Source organism: Thunnus thynnus, chromosome 1 (genome assembly GCF_963924715.1).
Source record: "Thunnus thynnus chromosome 1, fThuThy2.1, whole genome shotgun sequence".
In the NCBI taxonomy this organism is placed as follows: Eukaryota; Metazoa; Chordata; class Actinopteri; order Scombriformes; family Scombridae; genus Thunnus; species Thunnus thynnus.
Genome location: NC_089517.1, coordinates 20927076 through 20950669, shown reverse-complemented (window position 1 = coordinate 20950669; position 23594 = coordinate 20927076). Strand labels below are relative to the sequence as shown.

Genomic DNA, 23594 nt, shown 5'->3' with positions numbered 1-23594 from the left:
AACCACAGGTGTAACTAGTTAACCGTTAAGAGAGCTTTCATTGTCATTAGTTACACCTGTACTTTTCCTGCAAAAATTAAAAATGTCTGCTGCGAAAAAGGCCCATGAATTTGATTTGAGAACCAGAGAGACGACTCCCCATTTCTTACCAGTTTTACTGGGGGTTGGGGATTTTTTAAGGGTTGTGTGACAGTTTTGGAACCACTGATGTAGACCAACTTCTATCAAACAACCATTGTTAGCCTGAGTGAGCCTTGCAACTAAAAAAACAACAACAAAAAAAAAATCCCATTCAAGCTTAATGGATTATAGAGAAACCTTAAACCAGTATCATTCCTTTGAATAACAGAAACTAAGAACTTGAGAATGGGTTTTGACTTCAGAATTTATTGTACTGAATATTACAATAAAACCTGTACATTTTAAATGGAATGTAACTGACAGACTGGTGCCAAATATTAAACTAAATTGAGTTTTATAATTGAACTTAGCAAAGGAGGTATCAGGTGCTATGTGCAGGGTTCCCACACTGTATCCATACTGGAAGAACCAACAGACTTACAGTGGCCTGCAAAGTCACTTAAATGTGCAAATAATGCATGTAATTCATTTGTTCACAATTATTTGAGACAGCAAATTGTGTGTAATTATAATAAATTGTGGACTTCTCCATTATAACATCTAGAGGTGTAGTGTGTTCTCTTGGTACATTAAAGTTTGTTGTGTGTTTGTTGTGCTGATGTAAGTTCAAGGATAGTAAAGCAAGAGAGGGGGCAAAGGTTCAGAGAGGGTTTGTGAGGTGGTTTGGTCTGATGGTGCTTTATATACTGCAGGGCTCTGGACGCTTGATAAGGACAGCGGGTTGTTGCTGATTTGCTGCACTTCAGAAGTGTGGACGACATCATAGGCTTTGGGTGTCACTGCAGCTGGAGAAACTTTATGGAAAAGTTGCTGCTGGCCAGCTGAAAATCAACACACAAGCTCTTACAATTAATAACAGATTAAATTAAAGTTAAAGTTGGGGTTATGATAAAACTTCAACTCCTTTATGAAGCTTGTGAATTACATTACACAGTGACTGAAAAGAGCTAAAAACAGATAATCTCTATTTTACCTGTTACTAATGGTAATGAATTTCCAGGAGAGCCGATGAACTCAGTGTTACTTGTTAACTGGGGAGAAGCCACAATGAAGCCCTGGGAATAGAGAAACAGAGTCCATAATTCAATATACAGTACCAGTATCCACTTTATATTACATGATAGGCTATTTACGCCAGTTTTTCACCTGCTATTCAAGTCTTTTCTTATAAACTAATGCCATAAATAATATTATTACTTGGCTATTGAAGACAAGAGGCTGTGGAGATTCTTCTTTCAGCTTACGTGGTGTTGCATTTGTCTGAAGAGATGCAGCATCCGGCTTACAATCTAATTGGTCAATGCCTGTAAGAAAATACAAAAAGACCAAATAAGGCACTTCAACAGGTTGTAAGGTAACTGACACCATCTACACCGACATGTTCTCTAATATGCTGTGACTTACTCAACTCTCCAACATCATCTTCAACTTTCACGTGAACTTGTGAAGTCTGTTTCTGCCATGGCTCGAGCTCCTCCTCTTCACATTCCAGTAAAAATTCAGACATTTTAGACCTGTAACAGAAAACAACAGCCTCTGACACACCAAGTTTACATAATATACAAAAACCAAATACACATTTTTACTCTCACATCTTTGTATTCTTTAACATTTTTTTCATAAACATTCTCCTAACCATGTATAAGTGTAAGACAAGGAGAGGTGGATAAATGTCCAATTTAAACAGTGCAACTTAAAAATTAATCTGCTTCTCTATTATCTAGGTATATATGTAAAGTTTTCACTATAATGCTGCCTCACACTTTTCCTCTCTATGATGAAAAGTTGAGCACAAGTTAATTTAAGATGGGAGGAAATACAGGACACAAAAATAAATTCAGTGTGCCAAAATGGTGGATTAAAAACTAAACATTTATGAATTCAGGCCAATAAACATATGCCATCTAGAAGTACTTTTCTAGTGGCAAAAACAAATTTGTTCTAGTCACATTATACAAAGAAAGTACACATTTAACTTTCAATCAAACATACCTTTGATGAATTACAGGTACGTAGACTTCTTCATCACAGTTGTCATCTGCTTCTGAAGCACTCAGCTCAGCTGTTGCTGTGACATTGTCCACATCACTATGCAAGTCAGATCTATTAGATAAAAACAATTTTATACTAGAATCAAATAAGCAACAAAAGCAAAAGTTATGATATAATCTGTCCTGTACAATTAGCCTGACACTGCTAGACTAATTTGCAAATGCGAATTAGTCTGGTTAATTAAGTTAATTTTCTATTTCCAAGGGGCGTTATCAATAGGTGCAGACCAAAATGCCTCTGGACGAAATTGGACAGACCTACAACCAATCAGAGCAATGAAACATGAGGTAGCACTGAGCAACACATGCAAGTTGGGCGGTGCTTGGTTTTGGCTCTTTTTTCAACATGGCGGCTGGGTCACGAACTTTCAAATTACAGCTAAACAGTACACTAAAAATGTTTCTGAGGGCATTTGAGAAAATAGGCAATGAAGTAATAGAATCTTCATACATATTTGATCAGTGCTGCCTGGTTTGACTTGATTTTCATGAGCCAGGCTGCTGGATGGAGCTGCAGACTTTTTTCTCAACTTTATTGACACAGTAAAACTCAAACAATGGACAATCCCTGGACCTGCAGACTATCAATCGTATCAAACCCGCCCCATATTAGACAAACAGTTGTAATTGGCCCGCCCAAATCCAGGTGGGGTGGAAATCTGTCTGAATGGGAGGTGGGCCAGACACATCTGCCACAGCCAATAAAACCTGAGCTTGGCAGAGTCGTCTGGTTTTCAGGCTACTGTACAGCAGTAGTAGTATAAAATTACTCTCTGTTCTTCACACTGTTGCATTCGTCGTTGTCAATGGGGACCTCCATCTCCTCACAGCTGTAAATTGAATTGAGTACAGTTAGTGTCTTGGGAACACTGATACATTACTGACAGACATACAAATTCATGAAATGCGCATTCTCAAGAGGATTTACTAACATTTCCTGGAGACAGTCCACCTCTGATGCCGTATGAGTAGAATCACACTCATGTTCATCATCATCATCCTGCTGACACTGTTTATCTCTGAAGACATGATTAAAATCCTTGTTTACCAACAAATAAATATATTACAACTCATTTTATGACATAATTTATTACAAATTTACTAGAGCATTTTGTATTAACAGATGTGTAATTGTTTGTGTGGCACACAGGTGGTGAGCACAAAACAAACACCTGTAAAATACAATGCCATCAAATGCAAAAGACATTAACCAACAGCATTCAAAGCAATAGAACACTATATGGGCCACTGTATTGTATGGAATCAAATGCCATTTTGTATCCATCTATCCTTAAATTGATGTTGTTGTTATCAACTGGAAATAATAGTGATGCCTCTACCTGAGGTGTTCAGACCAGGTGAAAAAATGAGGCTACATTGTGACCGCTTACCTTTCAGAGGCCAATACGTGTTCCAGACTTAATAGTGGTATAGACTCTTGCGTACATGCTCCACTAGAGATCATAAGAGAAACGTTGTCATTAGACACAATACCTCATCTGGAAATGTTAAACATGCAAACCTACCACCGACTTTACAAACACCAGTGTTACACATCAACTGATGTCAGGTTTACTTGGTAAAGTCTGTCTGAACACTCCAGTTTCTCAAATTTAAATTTTTTTATGCTTGCAGTGCTACAACTTGCAGCAGTGTGAGTAATGGATAGTGTGTGGAAGTTGAATCAAACTGAAACTATCTGCATGGCAAGAGAGTAGGTGCAAGTGGGAGATTGCTATTTGGGCGAACCCAACCTCCAACAACACAAATGCTTGTGTCTTCAAACAAAATAAAAACTTAAGGTTATGGATATAACCCCGGTTCTCTGATTAGCATGAGTGAGTGTCTCACTATGGAGAACGCCTCCTGCGTGACCTCATAAGAAGCTCAAATAACATTGCGCCAGCCCTAATTGGCTGGCACCAGTGACACCTATGTAAGGAGGGGATGGGACCCTCCTCCTATATAATGGGCTGACATAGCGTCAGTTGTCATTCAAAACAAGCTCTTCCTCGCTTCCATAGCAAGGAGGGTGGTCTGGTGAGACACTCACTCATGCTAATCAGAGAACCGAGGTTATATCCATAACCTTAAGTTCTCTTTCATAGCATTCGTTTCGTGTCTCACTAGGGGGAAAAATACTGACTCCCGGATTGCCAGACATGCCTGAGAAGAAGACAACTGTCCCCAGTGGAGCCTCACAGAGAGGGAGCCACTTTCTAAGAAGAGCCAGTGCTGAGGACTGAATGTGCCAGAGTTGGTGCTGTGACATCCAACCAATAAAATCTAGCAAACGTGTGGGGTGAGGCCCAGCAGGCAGCTGCACACACCTCTTGAATAGAAACTCCCCTAAAGGAGAGCCCATGAGGTTGCTAAACCTCTGGTGGAATGTGCACGTAGGCCAGTGGGTGTCTGAAGACCCTTGCTAGTATAAGCCAAAGCAATAGCCCCCACTATCCAGTGGGATAAGCGTTGCTTGGACACAGGCTTGCCTACGCGTGGTTTCAACCAAGACAAAAATAACTGGTCGCCCTTCCTGAAACCCTGAGTCCTGTCCACATAAATACGCAGCGCACGGACTGGACACAGAGTATGCCAACGCCAATGCTCATCAGAGGAGAAAGGCGGGGGATAAAAGGCGGCCAGCTCCACCGGAGAGAACAAGCCTATAACCTTTGGGATAAAGGCTGGGTTAGGCTGCAGACTGACCTTTGTGTTCTCCGGGGAAAACTTTGCACATGCCTGATGCACAGAAAAAGCATGGATTTCACCTACGTGCTTAGCTGAGGCTAAAGCAAGCAATAAGACTGTCTTCAGAGACAACATTTTCAACTCTGCCTGTTCCAAGGGCTCGAACGGGCGGGGAACAGGAGAGAGCATCTAGTACGGTGGGAAGATCCCACGATGGAGCCAGCGGTCTAGACGTAGGCAATTTTCTGCCTGCCCCCTTCATGAATCGACAAACTAAAGGGTGTTGACCTACCGTTTTCCCATCAAAACCAATATGGCAGGCTGAAATAGCTGCCAGATACACTTTGATGGTGGAGAACGCCTTACCCTTGTCAATCAGGTCCTGTAAAAATCACTGTAAAGAATCACTGCCACAGAACACTGAAAGGGAATAGCTTGCCATTTAGAGCACCAGCTCTCAAATACATGCCACTTATGCTCATACAATGTCCTAGTTGATGGGGCTCTGGCACACTGAATAGTGTCAATAACACTGCAATGGAGTCCCACCGTAGTCAGGTTGAACCACTCACGGGCCAAGCCCATAGGGCCAGTCTCTCTGGGTGGGGGTGAAATATTTCTCCCAGTGCCTGAGACAGCAGGTCCCTGCGTAGCGGTAATGGCCATGGTGGGCCGGACAGGAGTTAAAAAATCTCCGCTAGCCAGTGCTTCCCTGGCCAATGCGGGGCTACCAGAATCATAGACAGACCTCCCTGCCTCATTCTGGCCAGAGTTGGAGGAATGAGAGCTATTGGTGGAAAAGCATAAAGGAGGGTCTTTGGCGACTCGTGTGCCAGTGCGTCCACCCCCAGCGGGGCTCTCTGATCGTGTAGAGAGAAAAACTGGGGGCACTGCGCATTCTCCGCTGTCGCGTACACATCTACGGTTGCCTGACCGAACTGTGACCAAATCTGTCTCACCTGGATAACAGGTCTGCCCCATAATTCAGAACGCCTGGTACATGAGTCGCTCTCAACGACTGTAAGTGCACACTGCTCCAAATTATCAGTTTGTGTGCCAGTGTGTGTAACCGAGGGGACCTCAGCCCCCCTTGTCTGTTGATGTAGGCCACAATGGTAGAATTGTCTGTCCTCACCAGAACATGATGATCCCTCAGCCACGGGAGGAAGTGTTTCAGAGCCAAGTGAACAGCTAGCAGCTCCAGACAATTTATGTGGGTAGAACGCATGTGAGGGTCCCATCTCCCATTCACAATTCTCCCCTCGTGAGTAGCACCCCAGCCCACTGGGGAGGCATCTGTGCTGATCACTTTTCTAGCCAGGATGGTTCCCATAGTAACACCCTGTGTCGGGAAACCTGGACTCCTCCACTGACGAAGTGCTAACAAGCAGTCTGTGGGGACCCTCACCCAACGGTGGCCATCACGGTGAGGGTCCAGGCCCAGAGAGGCCACCCCATGTTGGACGCCTCTCATATACAGGCGTCCCAGTGGTGTGGCCGCTACAGAGGACGCCATCAGGCCCAACAGCCTCTGACATTGTTTGAGAGAAACCATGTTGCCCCTGCGAAACAACGCTAAATTTGTATGCATGGTTTCCACTCTTTCTGGGGATAAAAATGCCTTGGCTTGAACAGAGTCCAGGGTGAGCCCTATGAAAGTAATGCGTTGAGCTGGCGTCATCATGAGCGGGTCTCCCCCGGACAGATTAGCCAGGCGGGCTAGCCGGCGTCGGAGAAGCTTACGGGGGAAAGCAGCGCAGTGGATACACTCGTTAGTGGAGGTTATGGCGGCTTGAGCGTGGGATAAGCCTAGGTACGTCGCACACATTGGGTGAGTGTCCCAGTTAGAGGTTTTATTGCCGCAGGGGCATAGCTTTGGGCTCTTTCAAACATCGCTGGAGTTGATAGCCGTAGCCATGGTTACCCAGTGGGACGCTAGCAGGCTCGCTGATTCCCTCAACAGCTTGCGCAGCTATGGGCGAGAGCGAGGGGAGTGGGGGCAATATTGCTATTTCCCCGCTAGCGTAGGAGCGAGAAGTGGGCAACCTTTCTGGAGGTATTGCTACCTTTTGTGTGGTATTGCTACCTGTCGTATGGTATTGCCACCTGTTGTATGGTATTGCTACTTCTGTATCGGAAAGTATCGCTACTTTCTGAGGTAAAATATTGCTATTTCACTCTCAGACTAGTCGTAGAAAAGTATTGCTACTGTTCGTGGACTAGTTTGCAACTGTACAGCTGGGAGCGAAGCGCCCGGTGACCGAGTTGTGCACTCGAGTCCGTGGACAGTTTAGCTTAGCACCCGATAGCACAGTTGTCAACAGGCTTCTGTGAGAAGCAAGAAGAGGTTTTTTTAATGACAACTGATGCTATGTCAGTCCGTTATATAGGAGGAGGGTCCCATCCCCTCCTGACTAGGCGTCACTGATGCCAGCCAATTAGGGCTGGCGTAATGTTATTTGAGCTTCTGATGAGTTCACGCAGGAGGCGTTCCCCATAGTGAGACACGAAACGAATGCTATGAAAGAGAACCCAGTACAGATACTTGTATGTGTGTGCTATGAAACCACTTCTGAGGCACAATACAGGTTCTAAAATGTTACTTGGAGTTGAAAAGAAGGTAATTATTATAGAAGTGATGATGTGGCACTGTGAAAGCACTGTTTACAGATTTAAAACTCCTATGTTGTTGTTTGAAACCTGGTTGTGCTTCAGTTACCACCCACAACTCAGTTGGTAGTTCATGAAATACTTCTTACACAGGATACTATAAAACTAGTATATCATAAACCAAATGATGCTTTCGCAAATTACTTGATTGTACAGACCCATGTGGCTTCTATAAGGTGAGCTTTCAATTATCATGGGGCCTCTGAAAAATATCTAATGGAATCCTGGTTGTTAGCCATTGACAAAATAAAAAGCACTTTAACTTCTAAATTTACTTATAAGTTTGCTGCTCTTTAGTCAGTCAACGAGTTAGTTATTATTTTTCCCACTAAGAAACCTTTAGCTCATAAGTTACATTATGTGTTATATTTATTGCAAATTAGTTTTCTGATGTTAAATTGGTTGTGGTTGACCATATTAGGTTTCAACATGTGTGTAACCAATTTTTATTTGTTTGTAAAATTACTCTACAATGTTCATAGTTTGCAAATGACACAATGCATTCCGCGGGACTAATTATCCAAAATATTGCTGTTTTACATCAAACTGTACTAATAAACTATGTTTATTATGTGTAATGGTTATGTACTTGATACAAACGAAAACGTACCTTTGTGATTCAGTGCCACCGCTGGACAGTGATGATGGGGGAGAGGGTGGCTGGGGGTGACCCCCGGACTTCTTGGAGGCTGACACCAACTTCATGTACTTTTCATAACTGTAACAAAAAGGATGGAAGTTGTGATTATGTATCAACCAGTGGGAGACCTGGTGTCGGGAAGGGTTAACTCGATTTTTCCAGCTGGCGTTGTTTTTTTAGTAACGTTAACCAGAGACAGACAGTTACATATTTTTTGAAAACGGTTTTGTAAAACCGTTGTAGACGTTAGCTAGCTCGCTAACGTCACATAACACTCATAGCCCTGGAAAGTCTCAGGCTCGTGTTCAGAAATAGTTACAAAAAATAGAGAAATTTCCACAGTTCGAAGACAGTAATACATTATTTTGGTAAACGTTATAGTAACTTAAATGTAATAGCTACACAGCCAAGAGCAGTAACGCGACATCCGTGTCTGCCCTCAGTCGTTTCTCTTTTTTCAGTGCTCTCCAACGAGGAAAAGCTACACCAATGGTTATCCGCGTTTGTCCTCGCCGTCGATCACTTTCTTTTTTCGACTTTAATCCTTCCGCTGAACGCCGAATTTCTTTTTTAACTGGAGCATCCACTCCAGGAACTTTTCTCGGACGCTTTGGTTTTGCCGCCATACTCCGTCACTACTGTCGCTTCCTCCTTTCAGCTCTGTCAAACCAATCATTGCTCGTGACGTAAAACGCATCACTACCGATGCGCCAGCGCGGGAATGTCGCACATACGCCAGATTGAATAATTCCGTATACTGCGAAATAGAGATTTACCAGGCGGTGATAGGCTATATCAGTATTTTGTTAACTCGTTTGGAAAGGGCTTGAATGTAACGGACTTTCATTTATATGTAAAAGCACTTCAGAGTAAAACTTTTACACAGCAGACATTTTGACTTGTCAACCACAGGTGTAAATAAAAGTATATTTAACAGAGCCATGGAGCTGTAAGGATATCAGCATTTTGTCTAACTTCCTGTCCGCTCTTGCAGTTAGCACTCCCCCAATAACCAGAAAATGTATTTTCTGCTTACTACAGAGCCAATGGACCGGAGACTCATGATACTGACCAAACACTATATCAGTGATGGCTATCAGAAGAGCTGTAGAGCTATTAAACACTTATTTTAACAAATAAATATTGATTACAGCACCTGTCATTAGTTGGACCTGTGCTTTGACTGCAAAATTTAAAAATGTCTGCTGTGAAAAAGGTCCATGAATTTGATTTGAGACTTCTGTGATACTATCCAGTCCACCAAAATGCAGGTTATGAAGATTTATTGAGAAAAGAAAACATGCTTTTGTTTCATTCAGCTTGGTTCCTCCTTTATTACCAGTTTTACCTAGGGGTTAGGGCTTTTTGAAGGGTTGTGTGACAGTTTTGGATCCACTGATGTTGACCAACTTTTATCAAACAACCGTTTGCCCTGAGTAGCTAACCACACATTTCTTTGCTGCTTCACAGTGATCCCATTAAAGCTTAATGAATTATAGAGAAACCCTAGTATCATACCTTTGAATAACACAGAAATTACGCACTCGAGAATGGGTTTTGACTTAAGAATTTATTGTACTCAATATTACAATAAAACCTGTACATTTTAAATGGAATGTAACTAACAGGCTGGTGCCAAATATTAAACTAAATTCAGTTTTATAATTGAACTTAGCAAAGGAGGTATCAGGTGCTATGTGCAGGGTTCCCACACTGTATCCATACTGGAAGAACCAACAGACTCACAATAGCCTGCAAAGTCGCTTAAATGTGCAAATAATGCATGTAATTCATTTGTTAACTGGATGTTACACAATTATTTCTCTTGGCACACTAAAGTTTATTGTGTGTTTGTTGTGCTGATGTAAGTTCAAGGATAGTAAAGCAAGAGAGAGGAAAAGGTTCAGAGAGGGTTTGTGAGGTGGTTTGGTCTGATGGTGCTTTATATACTGCAGGGCTCTGGACGCTTGATAAGGACAGCGGGTTGTTGCTGATTTGCTGCACTTCAGAAGTGTGGACGACACCGTAGGACTCAGGTGTCACTGCGGCTGGAGAAACTTTATGGAAAAGTTGCTGCTGGCCAGCTGAAAATCAACACACAAGCTCTTACAATTAATAACAGATTAAATTAAATTAAAGTTGGGGTTATGATAAAACTTCAACCCCTTTATGAAGCTTGTGAATTACATTACACAGTGACTGAAAAGAGCTAAAAACAGATAATCTCTATTTTACCTGTTACTAATGGTAATGAATTTCCAGGAGAGCCGATGAACTCAGTGTTACTTGTTAATTGGGGAGAAGCCACAATGAAGCCCTGGGAATAGAGAAACAGAGTCCATAATTCAATATACAGTACCAGTATCCACTTTATATTACATGATAAGATAATTACGCCAGTTTTTCACTTGTTATTCAAGTTTTTTCTTATAAACTAATGCCATAAATAATGTTATTACTTGGCTATTGAAGACAAGAGGCTGTGGAGATTCTTCTTTCAGCTTAGGTGGTGTTGCATTTGTCTGAAGGGGTGCAGGGTCCGGCTTACAATCTATTTGGTCAATGCCTGTTAGAAAATACAAAAAGACCAAATAAGGCACTTCAACAGGTTGTAAGGTAACTGACACCATCTACACCGACATGTTCTCTAATATGCTTTGACTTACTCAAATTTCCAACATCATCTTCAACTTTCACATGAACATGTGAAGTCTGTTTCTGCCATGGCTCGAGCTCCTCCTCTTCACATTCAAGTAAAAGTTCAGACATTTTAGACCTGTAACAGGAAACGACAGCCTCTGACACACCAAGTTTACATAATATACAAAAACCAAATACACATTTTTACTCTCACATCTTTGTATTCTTCAACATGTTTTCATAAACATTCTCCTAACCATGTATAAGTGTAGACAAGTTGAGGTGGATAAATGTCGAATTTAAACAGTGCAACTTAGAAATGTATCCACTTCTCTCTATTATCTAGGTATATACGTAAAGTTTTGACTTTTATGCTGCCCCACTTTTCCTCTCTATGATGAAATTAGAGAAAAAATTAATTCAAGACAGGAGGAAATACAGGACACAGAAATAAATTCAGTGTGCCAAAATGGTGGATTAAAAGCTAAATATTTATGAATGCAGGCCAATAAACATTTGTCATCTACAAGTAGTTTTCTGGTAGCAAAAACGTAGAACTACACATTTTACTTTCAACTGAACACATACCTTTGAGGAATTACAGGCACATAGACGTCTTCATCACAGCTGTCATCTGCTTCTGGAGCACTCAGCTCAGCTGTTGCTGCGACATTGTCCACATCCCTATGCAAGTCAGATCTATTAGATAAAAACAATCTTATACTAGAATCAAATCAGAAAAAAAAGCAAAAGTTGTGATATTATCTGTCCTGTACAGCAGTAGTAGTATGAACTTACTCTCCGTTCTTCACACTGTTGAATTCGTCGTTATCAAGAGTGACCTCCATCTCCTCAAAGCTGCAAATTTAATTGAATTAAATATAGTTAGAGTGTCTTTGGCACATTGATACATTACTGACAGACATACAAGTCCACAAAATGTGCAAAAAGATCAATACTAACCTGTCCTGGAGACAGTCCACCTCTGATGTCGTATCTGTAGAGTCAAACTGATGTTCATCATCATCACCCTGCTGACACTGTTTATCTCTGAAGACATGATTAAAATCCTTGTTTACCAACAAATAAACATATTACAACTCATTTTATGACATTTCAAAAGTTATTAGAGCATTTCTCATTAACGGGTGTGTATTTGCTTGTGTGGCACGCAGGTGGTGAGCACAACACAAACACCTGTAAAACATAATTCCATGAAATGCAAAAGCCATTAACCAACAGCATTCAATGCAATACAACACTATATGGGCCACTGTATTGTATTGTATGGAATCAAATGCTATTTTGTATCTATCTATCCTTAAATTGATGTTGTTGTTATCTACTGGAAACAATACTGATGCCAAAAGTCTCACTGCATGTCAGAAGTTCTCTACCTGAGGTGTTCAGACCAGTTGAAAAAATGAGGCTATGTCGTGACCACTTACCTTTCAGAGGCTGATAGGTGTCTAAGACTTAACAGTGATGTAGACTCTTGCGTACACCTTCCAGTAGAGATCATCAATACCGAGGATCTCCTTTCATTACTGTAAAAAGAAACTTTGTCATTAGACACAATACCTCATCTGGAAATGTTAAACATGCAAACCTACCACCGACTTTACAAACACCAGTGTTACACATCGACTAGTTTCAGGTTTACAACACAAATGCTTGTGTCAATGCTTCAAACAAAAGAAAAACCCAGTACAGATACTAATATGTGCATGCTATGAAACCACTTGTTTTACAGAAGCACAGGTTCTAAAATGTTATGTGTATTATAGAAGTGATGACATGTAGGCACTGTGTTTACACATTTAAAACTCATCTGTTTTTGTTTAAAACCTAATTGTGCTTCAGTTTTCACTTTATTTTATCTTATTTTTATTATTATTATTATTATTATTATTATTATTATTATTATCATCATCAAGTGGGTTTTATTTGTTTTTTTTCTGGGGCAGCTTCAGGTTGCGCCTGACACAGATAAGACCCATAGTGAGGTTAAACCTTTGGGAAGATGTTCTGGGGTAGAGGCTTATTTTGGTTAATCAGGACCAGTGGTGAGTCTGTGTCCGTTGGGAAAAGGGAGGTTCTGTTATGCTTATGGCTTCAGAGACCTCGGCGCCAATTTATAGATTGTGTACACATGGCGAAATATAGTTTTTGCTTATTAATTCTCACATTACCACCACTGAAGTACACATTCTATGTATGGTATTTTCACTTTTATTTTCACATTTTATCTTATGTTTAGTAATATTATCAAATAGTGGGTTTTATTTTCCATCTTATGTACATTTACATGTTTTTATGTTCAATTCAATTCTTTTTTTGATGTGAAGCGTGTATTTTGATGTGTGCATGTAATTTCTTTTGCTGTAAAGCACAATATTCAGAAATATGTCAACAGAAAAGAGGTATGCGATTTTCAGGAAATTTTCTCACTTTATTTTTAACAGGTGAGGACATTAGAAAAAAAGACAGATATCATAATCATATAATAAGAATTATAGATATAGATATAAATATAGACAAAAGCAGCACTTATTTAATACCAAAATGTATACATTAACATTTATGAGAATTATTTAATCATGTTGAAAATACTATAAAGTTATTCTTGGAGTGACACCATGTCATAGACCAGACAATCCATGCTGCAGCGGGCGAAATGAGTCATCTCCCAGACACTTGGGGAGTAGGCTACCCGACATAGGTCTGACATCATCTATTTACTTACTTACTTACTTACTTACTTACTTATTTACTTTATTTATTGTGTTTCAGGTCCCATGAGGACTTAAACTGCCTGGAAAATTGTCTTCAGTGGTGATCCATAAGTATAACTAGAAAGTCCATCAAATAAAGCCATGACTTATTTTTCAACAATCTTGCTTTTCTACCCATCCAGTCAAATTAAACTGCTTGTTTCTTCAAAATTGATATCTCACTGGTTTACATGTCAACCTTCACTTGTACCTCTAACAGCTAAAAACAATTAACTTAGCTAAGCTGCTCCAGTTTTACCTGATTGATGTCACTCAAGTAATTTGATTGGATTTTCATAGTTTCCAGACAGCTTAATATAACAGTGTGACATGCTAATTAGTACTTTCCATTAAAAGTAAACATATTTTAACATGTAAAATTACTTCCCCTTTGTGAAATGTTCCCTCACCTTGACAATGACGATAGCACTCCGCTCCCTCTCCTCCTCGCCTTGGCCTTAATTTTCTTCAGTGGATCTTCAAAGTAAACAAGAAAACATTTAAAATTTATATACCAAGGTTTTGATTTATGACTCATTAATAGTGGCATTTTTCATACTGTGGTCTTATTGGCTAAATTGCTAACCAATTTCAGTTGTTTACTGGAGTAAAGAGACAAATACAGTTTGAGAAAAAATACAGGCTACAACAATCTGACAATGTTCAAAGGTTGGGTGATTGTGTCAAAGCAGTTACATACTCCAAAAGAAATGCTGGTAAGGAGTTTATCAGGCAAGAAGGGTTTAACAAGTGCTTCACCATAACTGTGGTTCACTTTTTTTAATGGCTGTTGTTTCTAAATTGTATAAATCTTATTTTCTCTCATTTCCCTGAGTTCTTTTCTTTTTATCCTTTTTTGTACAACACTTTGTAACCTCTGTGTCCATACATAGGTATGCTATGAACTTAATCATTACCAAGTACCTTTCTGATATTAAACAAACACAATGATTAAGATACAGTATTTTTGCCAATGATAATTTACAGGTAAATGTGTGATGAGTTGAGCATTATTGAGTGTCTTCACTGGCATAAAGGCCATTTGTAAGCAGGACCATGAATACAAACTGCTTTATAAATCCACACAAAAGGAATCTGCCTCTGTGTGTGCACAGTTTTATTTAAACCTACACAGTTTATGTATCTGGTCCCTGAAAACAAAATGGGACAAAAAGTTGAAGTCTGACACCTTTGTGAATCCAGGAAAATCACAGCAACCATCACCTGAAATCTGATGAGGCAGAGTGCCTTCCAGCTGTTGACTGACCTCCAAGATCTTGTCCCATTCAGTCCTGTTCGTTTCTGGGTTGAGGTATGCTTTCTGAATTTCAAAAAAGGTTTTGTGCCCCATGAAATTCAGGTGCAGATGTTTGGCCCATGTCTTGAACTGTGTAAAACTGCCTCCAGAAAAAAGAATGGAAAGAGCTGTAAGAAGATGGATTTCAGGTAACGCATCCCAAAGGAGAGGAGATGACATCCATGTGCCCCTGTGTCCACCAAGGCAGCTCCACGCCACCTTTGTCTGTGCACCACAGTGAGACATGTTTCTTTTGGTTATTGGCTTTCCACAAGTCTGACACTTTTTGAACAACTCCATCAAACAGCTGTTGTTCACAATAGTCCTTGACCCACTCAAGTCTTTCTCTGTGTTCTCATCTGATTTAGATGCTGTTGTAGAACTTAATTCAGTCTCTTGGTGGGAGCTCTCATTCAGACGATCCTTAGATGCCGCCGCACTGCACGAACCTTCCCTGAGTTCTGCTGGAGGAGGGGATGGGGATGAGGTGCTCGGAGCTCCTGAGGCAATCTGGGATAGGAGAGACAGATATAAAATGGGTTAGAAGTAGCTGTGCATGCAACATACTTAATTTTGACTAGAGCCCCTTTCACACATGCACTGCAACCCTGAAATTTTCCAGACATTGTCTGGAGGAGCTGTATGTGTGAACACAAATGTCCAAATCAGTCGGACCTGACATTAAATGGACTTTACTCTGCCAGCTCCCTCGTAAAAAGTCTGTAATGTCTGATTGAGCTTATGTATGAATACAGAAGTGAATTCTCCAGAGAATTCACAGCGAGCGGGCTACAACTGCTTGCTTCAGTAAGTGCAACAAATCTGGCAGTAAGGAGATGGTATGAGTAATTTATCAAAATGTTGAACAAGCAGAACATATACTTAAATATGACGTCTTTGACTTCCACCTGTCACCTCCCCTTTCATCCACAGTTGCCATTTTACACATGTGGCTGGTGCTGGATAAACACAGCCAGCTAAGCTGCATTGTTTTAACTGGGCCTGAATGCTCTGTTGTGAAGCTAGTGCTAAAGAGAGAGAGGACTTCCTGTGATTTCTCATAAAATAAAAGCAATTTTATTTCTGATGAAAAACTTAAAAATGCTGAATTACAACCGCAGTGTACTTTTTGCATCATGTCCTGCCTCCTCCACTCCTCGCCTAAACCAAACAGAGTGTTTCCAGTAGGTGAGAACGCATCTGACACGGACAATCTCCTGCTGTGTGCTACATGTGTGAGAGGGCAACTCTGGAAAATGTCCGGACCAGATTCTCCAGACATTGCCTGGAGTTCATACGTGTAAGGATTTTATGAATCAAAATTGAAAAATTTTAATGAAAATCGATTTCAATCAGAAAATCAATTTTTTAAATCCAGCTCTAATGATGAATTCATGTTAATCTTATTTACACAGACAAAAAATATCAATATCACGTGTTATACTTACAAGAACTGGTACGGAGGGCAAAGGTGACGCTGTATCCACATCAGTATCTTGAACACCCGAGGAAGAAGCTTGTGACGATGTACTGGGACCCTTGAATAAAAACAGATATTGTAAGGCCAGTGGTGCAATGTTCTCATAACACGGATAAATCACATGCTAACTCAAGATATTAAAACATGAAATATTAGGAATATAGCTTTACTGCCTCATACTTACAGAAGTTAACACAGAGGTCCTGTTTGACACAGTGTCCACACTGGAACCTGAAACCACTAAGGTGCATGCCTCTGCAGCTGTGCTGGGAGTGTTCACCTAATAAACAATTAAAAAATTATATAAGCAATGAAATTTAATTATAATACCGTTTTCCAGCTGACAGTTTCCACTCAGTTCAGTGCATCAAGTAAATAAAATACTTTTCCAACCCAAGTTCATGTGTTCAGGTCACAGAGTTAAGTGTTTGCTTTTCCACTAAAACCAGTACCCAGTGAGCTCTGGATAACCCAGGTCATTTAACAACATCTTCTTAAATCACAAGTACTTCATGAATCCTTACAGCCATCCATATTACTGCACAATAAAAAGATTTTAAAAATGTCTTAAGTCATGTAACTGTTTCCCAATCAAAATCTACACAAAGATGGCAGCCTGGAATGATTTATGTCCATGGCATGCTAAACTTGTAAGACCTGAAATGTTTTATAATCATTATATTTGATTGGTCCTCAGATCAGTGGTAAGTGTTACCAAATAACTTTCTCTTTTTTTCAAAGACTGTTGGTTATTTGTTTTAAAAGCAGATGCTTAGCCCTGTGACTTGAATGAAGTAGTAATACAACAGAAGCAAAAACTGGAAGTAACTTCCCCATAAAGTTTGCTGTGGGAAGGCCATGTAATTGAATCCCATGATTATGATACAGTGACAGAAATTGCTGCAATGCTGCTGGACCCACAGAGTTAATTTTGTATTCAAAGAACACAGTATTACAGATAAATCAGTTAGCATTAGCTATTGTGGTGTAGTCAGTTTGATATTGGATATTCAGACATGGAATGTAAGATGAAACAGGTCATATTGCATGATTTTGCCCCATGGGCCAATACAATGCATTTATTTATAAAAAGATTAAAAATAAGTAAGCTACTGAAAAAACAAACACCTTATTAGTCCATATTCCATGGTTTTAATCTAAAAGAGGGGATGTGCGTGCCATAGGTGGACTCAGAGATGAACATAAAGGTGGTTTGAATCTTATCTACAAATATGTGAAAAGTACGAGGGAAAGCTGTTAAGCCCTGTTGACCACACTGCATGCACCTTAGAGACGGTCCCTAACTTCAAGCCTGTCATTTTCCTTGTATTCTGCCGACTCAGCAAGGTTTCCAAAGCAGTACACTTCAACAACGGGTCGTGAGGTAAAACACATTACCTGTACAGCATCAGTCAAACTTTATTATGTAATGCACAATAGATCTGGTGGGGATTGATGATCTCATTCAAAAGTTATTAAGGGTTAACGTGGCCTAATGTCTGAATATCCAACATCAAACTGTCTACACCAGGTCGACTATAACGTTACGTTTGGTTTTGGGGGGGTGATAAAAGGAACAGCGGCTTTTTTCACTCCTTGGTACCACATCGACACTCTAACGAATGTCACTCAAAGTCCTCCGGTTTGAAATGGAGACTACAAACTCTGAGGTTTTTCAGACCACAGTTTACATCGCTCTGCATCTTTTACTGGAAGCCGATAATAACTGATTCCACCACGACGTTTTGTCCTGTGGTCCTTACGGGTCGGTACGATGCAACTGGACACCATTACCAATCTAAAAAAAGCCTTTCCTTTAATGAACGACCGACTCAGCCGTCAAATCGTTTCTGCCATCATATGTGTACCGTTTAGCTTAACATGCTATTTTCATACTTCCCGGGTACCCGGTACGGATGCCTCTGTCAAAGGTAATGTGCGCAATGCATTCTGGGTGTTGTAGCACTTCAAAATAAGAGCGATACATTGGATACTGGACTCTTCTTCCAGTTTTCTCCAATCACAGGGCATCAGTGTCATCAATTGCATCCCTCCACTACACAAACGGCCGAGTTCTCTAAAACAAACAAACAAACAAACACGAAACACCCCTCTTTCCAGCGGTGATCTTTCTCTTTAATACAAGACAGACAGTTGGGATTTCTAGCCAACGTCATCTGTTAAAATCAGATCTTTTACAGGTAAAACATGTATTATTTACCTCTGTTCGGCTCCTGTCATCTGCTGGCAGAGATGTGCTGAGGTCCTCTTGTCGTCTTCCAGAGAAAACAGACGGAATAACGTCGGACTTGAGGATTTTTCGGGGCGTTGTTTTCATAAGTTCTGCCTGTATGTCAGGTTCATAATCTTCCGGCTGAAAATGCTGGCTGCAGACTCGTATATTACCGTATTTAGCAACTGGGGTGTTTTCGTCAAATTTGGGGTTTTGTATGGCTTTTAGCCACTTTCTGCATCGCCCCGGGTCTCTCGTAGGCAGAGAGTGAAATACGACTCCCCGGGATCTCGCCTTCTTGTAGCCCTTACAGCCCGGCACAGAGCACATCCCCGGCATGATCGTTGCAAAACAGACGACAAAGTGAAATAATCGAGGAATTATAGACAGACGGCTGCCACCATTTCTGAGTTGTTTGTAGTGCAGTTACCTATGGCAAGCCATCAGCTCCAGCTATTGGTGAACGTCACCGCTGAGCGTCACCGTAAGTGTAGAGATGCTGTCGCTGGCATTCTGGGAAATATAGTTTTTTAATCTATACTCCAAACTCAGCATCACAACAACAGCTTATCTCTTGGTGGACTGTTGCTTCAGTGAAACATAGCAAAATTAATGTGAACGTTTTACCCGCCTGTCAAGCAGACACAGAGCAACCTCCGCATCCGTCTTCATGCCCTCCAACTCTCGGAGGTCTCTCCACCGTTGGAAAGCTTCACCGATGTTAACTCGGCTTTTCGCCCTTGCCTGGTCATAGCCCTTCTTTTTCAATTTTTGTTCTTCTGACCTTCTCCTCTTTGGCTGTTTCTTCTCAGCCATCTCCCCTCCTTGACAATGCAATTATGTTGTGAAATTCAGCACATTAGCATGTGCCACTGTCATCACCCCCACCCGCTCTTTGCCCCTGTCCTGTGCACGAGCACGAACGCCCCCTGTTGCTGATTGGCTGGAAGGAATAGTGTTCCTGTGGCTCGGTCCGAGCCACTTTGTTTTTGTTTGTTTGTCAAAGCTAGGGCTGTGTATGAGCACAGATATTTTTTTCAGTGGATACACAGAACTGACAGCTAGAGGACCAAGAGGAAATATTTGCTGAATTTGACAAAAAGTGTATTGAACAATCTCTCTTCAGAATCGTTGACACCAAAATGTTGCAAAATCGTTCACAATATTTTCACATTGAACAGATTACTTCTAAAGGTCCCTGCCTCCACATTCCACACAGTTTGGACACTGTTAAATTGGTCAATGATCTTAAGGGCAAGTTCATGTTTAAGAGGGCAAATGAATGCCACATGAGCATGTTTTATTACACATTTCTCTCATTTAAGTTGGAATTCACATTTTTCCTAGATTCAAAACATCTGTTGACAGTAATTTTTAACTTCTTGAGTGATTTTTCTTTTAAACAAACAAATCTAGGTTACAAAGGCTTTTTTTCAAAGTTGTTTTTCATATGTTCATCTGCATATTTTCTTAATAGGTAAAACATGTGCTGAAGTATGAGTGATCTGAGTTTGTCCAACAGGTGGCAGTCTGGAATTAATAATACAGGGCAGAGGTGCCTCCCATGGATCCTTGTTTCAATATGTGAGAGAACTTGCTTTAAATTAAACATTATCCTTTAAAATGATCCTTGTTCACAACTTTCAGGTTTCAATGTTCAACAGCTCTTGCTGTCTAAATAAGCAAACACTGAATGTTACATTATAAAGTGGACATCTGCACATCATGGTTGAGCCCTGAACTTTCCCTTGTAGAAATTATATTCAGTGATGTTTTTATTGTTAACACATTCTGTATTACACTATCTTCAGTTACAGCACAAGATGTTCATGGAAATCACAGATACCTCTCTCTTGCTCTCTAAACTGAATTGTTTGAGGTGCCGAAGTGTCGTCCGGCTTTGGAGCTTGGGCCCTTTTCTTTCCAAGGCTGTGTGCAAAATCTGGCTTTTAACAGTTGTAACTGCTACTAAAGTGAGGTTACTGCACAGAAAATCCATGTCCAGAATAATCACAAGGATTGTATGATTTATATACAGGGGGCTATGCAATGATTTTCCCCCAACAGTTAACACATATACTGATATACTGATGTGTAATAAGAATCTATAATGAACATCATTAATAATTACCCAATTGCCACATTAAACAAGCAGGTTTGTTATCATTTTAACAATCTGTTCTCTAACAGGCTTTATTGTGAAGTTGGTTTCATATTTGTACTTCAGCTAATCTCATTTAAAATGCAATCACATATATTGTAAACAGTGTGTATTCATTATGAGACAGGGACAAGAATCTGGAACCTTTAATTTTTATCTATTTTTCGGATGAATTGATGTTACTTTGATCCACCATCTCGAAAGAACACTATCACCTAACCTTGTTTTAACTTACATTTACTAAAATACATTATGATCTGATAATTTACACCAAGACAGACAGTGTGAAATGAAAAACTTTAGGAAAGAAATGTCAAATGCATGTCCAGGAGTAATGTCATCACCAGAGAAAACTGAGGCATGCTGCCAACAGCTCAAAATTTCACACTGCCTTCACACACAGCAACATTTAGACATATCTTTCTTTGTCAGGACGCAGTCTGATGTTCTCTAATCTCTTGATAAATGTAAAGCAGGGCATTAAAGTACAGTGTGGTAGAAAGGAGTAAGTTGTAGTTTTTAAATTCAATCTATTGTGTGCTGATATGCTTCTTGTACTATACTGATGCCTTCTGTACAGGCCTCTGTGTAAGTCATTGCCCTGTGCAGTGAGTGTGGATGAGTCTGAACAGTGCCAAAAGTGTTGGTGGTTCTGGGACTGAGTTCACTGAAGGTGTAACAAGCCTCATTCAATAAAACATCTGGATAGGATAGGAGGGACAACCCCTTGTGATGAACCAACGTCCCACTTGTTGCTTAAAAAAGTCCAAATACTTTTTTTATGATATCTTGTTTTGTTTTAAGTGTTTCAAATTTTGAACTAAAATAACAGCTTATGTTTACTTTTACGGTTAGCCCACTGAAACGGCTGTTTTTAAGATTTAAAATAGGCAAATAGGTTGAGGTTATGAAACTGGTGCATTTTGGTTGAGGATAGAAAAAAGTTTCGGGCTTAGCTGAATAAGAAAACACCATATCAGAAATCCTCTTTCTGGGGGAGAGGGGTCAAATCCAGGTCACTGCAGTTCAAGTGTAAAGGCTCACCACACCTGCCCCCTCCAAAACCTTATGTTCAGTTAAACTTCAGTTTCAACTTTGTCCCTGTTTTAGTCACTCAAGGCCGCCCCCCTCTCTCACTTTATGTAAATTAAGTATGAATGTGCTATGTGAGCATCTTGAACACCCACACCAAAACCAAACCATATTCAAAAGTGATAAAATCAGCAAATCATCACATTTGAAAAGCTGAAATCAGCTAATGTTTGGCATTTTTATTTAATAAATGACTCAAACAATTAATCAGTTTAAACAATTTTCATGTCAATCAACCATCAACTTATGTTTTCACCATATCATCTATCTATCTATCTGTACTGCCAGTTTGAAGACATAATATGATAATTATCAATAAACATCTCAAGAATTAAGTTATTTTGCAGTTGACTATTGTCTGCCCCACTGGTTTATTTTCAAGACTGCATTTAACAATTATTTCACTATCTATTAATCTGCTGATTATTTTCTCAATTAATTGATTAAAGTTTTGCCTCTAAAATGTCATAAAATAGTGAAAATGCTTGTAATAGTTTCCCAGAGTCAATAGTTACTTCTTTAAATGTCTTATTGTGTCCAAACAACAGTCCAAAACCCAAAAACATTCAATTTGCTGTCATGTATGACAAAGAAAAGCATTAAATCATCACATCTGAGGAGCTAAAACTTGCAGATTTTTTGTCATATTTACAGAAAAAATTACTAAAAGATTATTCCATTGTCAAAATAGTTGCTGATTAATCGTTGCAACTCTACATATTAGAATGCATTTTATTAAATCTTGAGTTATGAGCTGTGGTTTATTTAAGTAAAGAGGACAAACAGTATACTAAGTGTTTTTTAACACCTTAGCAGAACTACGTTTTATTCTATTATTAAATGACCTAAAACACATATATTAAAAAAAATCAAACAAAAACAACGTATCCACAAAGCAGCTGCTGGATGAAGTGCCAAGTTTGTAGCTTTACTTCTAAAAGAGATCATTTCCAATAGAATCACACCTTGTGCATCCCCATGCTGTAGTAATATCCAATATGAACCCAACTTTACTGCAGTCCTCTTGTCTGGTTTCTCGACAGCGCGGAGGAAAAAGTAGTTCCAACACAGTGGGAGGACCACGCTGTACCGGGATTCTCAGTTGTTACTTAAACAACGATTTAACAAAAAAGGACACTATGCTGCCGTGATACTACATACACTATTATTATTTCTGTAGGCTGTTTTGTAGCTGTCAAAGTTGACCGTAATAACGTTAGTGGCTCTGAATACACCTGTAGACGAACTGAATTGCGTTAACCTAATGATGCAGCAAGCCTCAATTGAATACTTTAAACCTTTTATGTGATTGCTGCTTTAAATTAGCTGTTTATACATGTATATGCATTTCAAAGTGTTCAAAATGTTTTTTTTCCTTTAATAATACACAGAAAAAGAAGAGTTAAATTAAATAAATATATGAACTTAACATGAAACAGGGTGTCTTTTTTATGAATAACCCAGCCTGCTATATAAACTATGACAACGATGTATTTTAGCAAAATGTTTTAAACGCACAGTATGTAATTTCTGCCGCTAGGGGTCTCTCAATCAAAACAATAACAAAAGACAGAGTTCGATGACGTATGAAGTAGCGTGGGATCATGGGAGTTGCTCTATTCAAATGCTTGCTTACCTGTCTAGTAGAACACATGCGAAATCTGCGTCCTTTTGTAGTCCTAGCTCGTCACGAAGCTCTCTCCACCTGGGAAATGCCACACCGA

At 39.9% G+C, this 23594-nt stretch overlaps 1 protein-coding gene across 5 annotated transcripts; it reads right to left on the bottom strand.

The window, feature by feature from the left end:
- Positions 1-367: 367 nt before the first annotated feature.
- On the bottom strand, positions 368-23473 carry LOC137183153 (uncharacterized). Of its 5 annotated transcripts, none has more exons than XM_067590026.1 (13): positions 18606-22063; positions 16569-16664; positions 16353-16442; positions 14832-15414; positions 14018-14084; positions 12282-12380; positions 3125-3211; positions 2963-3022; positions 2134-2229; positions 1546-1655; positions 1339-1445; positions 1115-1196; positions 368-962 (listed from the first exon to the last, which is right to left on the bottom strand). In XM_067590026.1, exons 1-13 carry the CDS (start codon positions 18954-18956, stop codon positions 748-750), a joined length of 2043 nt encoding a protein of 680 aa, XP_067446127.1. In that variant the 5' UTR covers positions 18957-22063; the 3' UTR covers positions 368-747. The 5 variants fall into 5 exon arrangements, with proteins under 5 accessions (XP_067446127.1, XP_067446117.1, XP_067446135.1 ...); XM_067590016.1 differs by having other exon boundaries at positions 2134-2244; positions 18606-22051; XM_067590034.1 differs by having other exon boundaries at positions 828-962; positions 1386-1445; positions 2134-2244; positions 18606-23468.
- Positions 23474-23594: the final 121 nt, after the last annotated feature.

Bases quoted from the DNA above. Each gene is read 5' to 3' on its own strand.
- LOC137183153 (XM_067589998.1), bottom strand. From the start codon at position 18,956: ATGCCGGGGATGTGCTCTGTGCCGGGCTGTAAGGGCTACAAGAAGGCG. The intron at 16,443-16,568 runs GTAAGTATGAGG...TTTTTATTCAAG, and splicing joins GGACCTCTGTGTTAACTTCT to GGTCCCAGTACATCGTCACA. The intron at 14,085-14,831 runs GTGATGGTTGCT...TTTACTTTGAAG, and splicing joins TCTGCCTCATCAGATTTCAG to ATCCACTGAAGAAAATTAAG.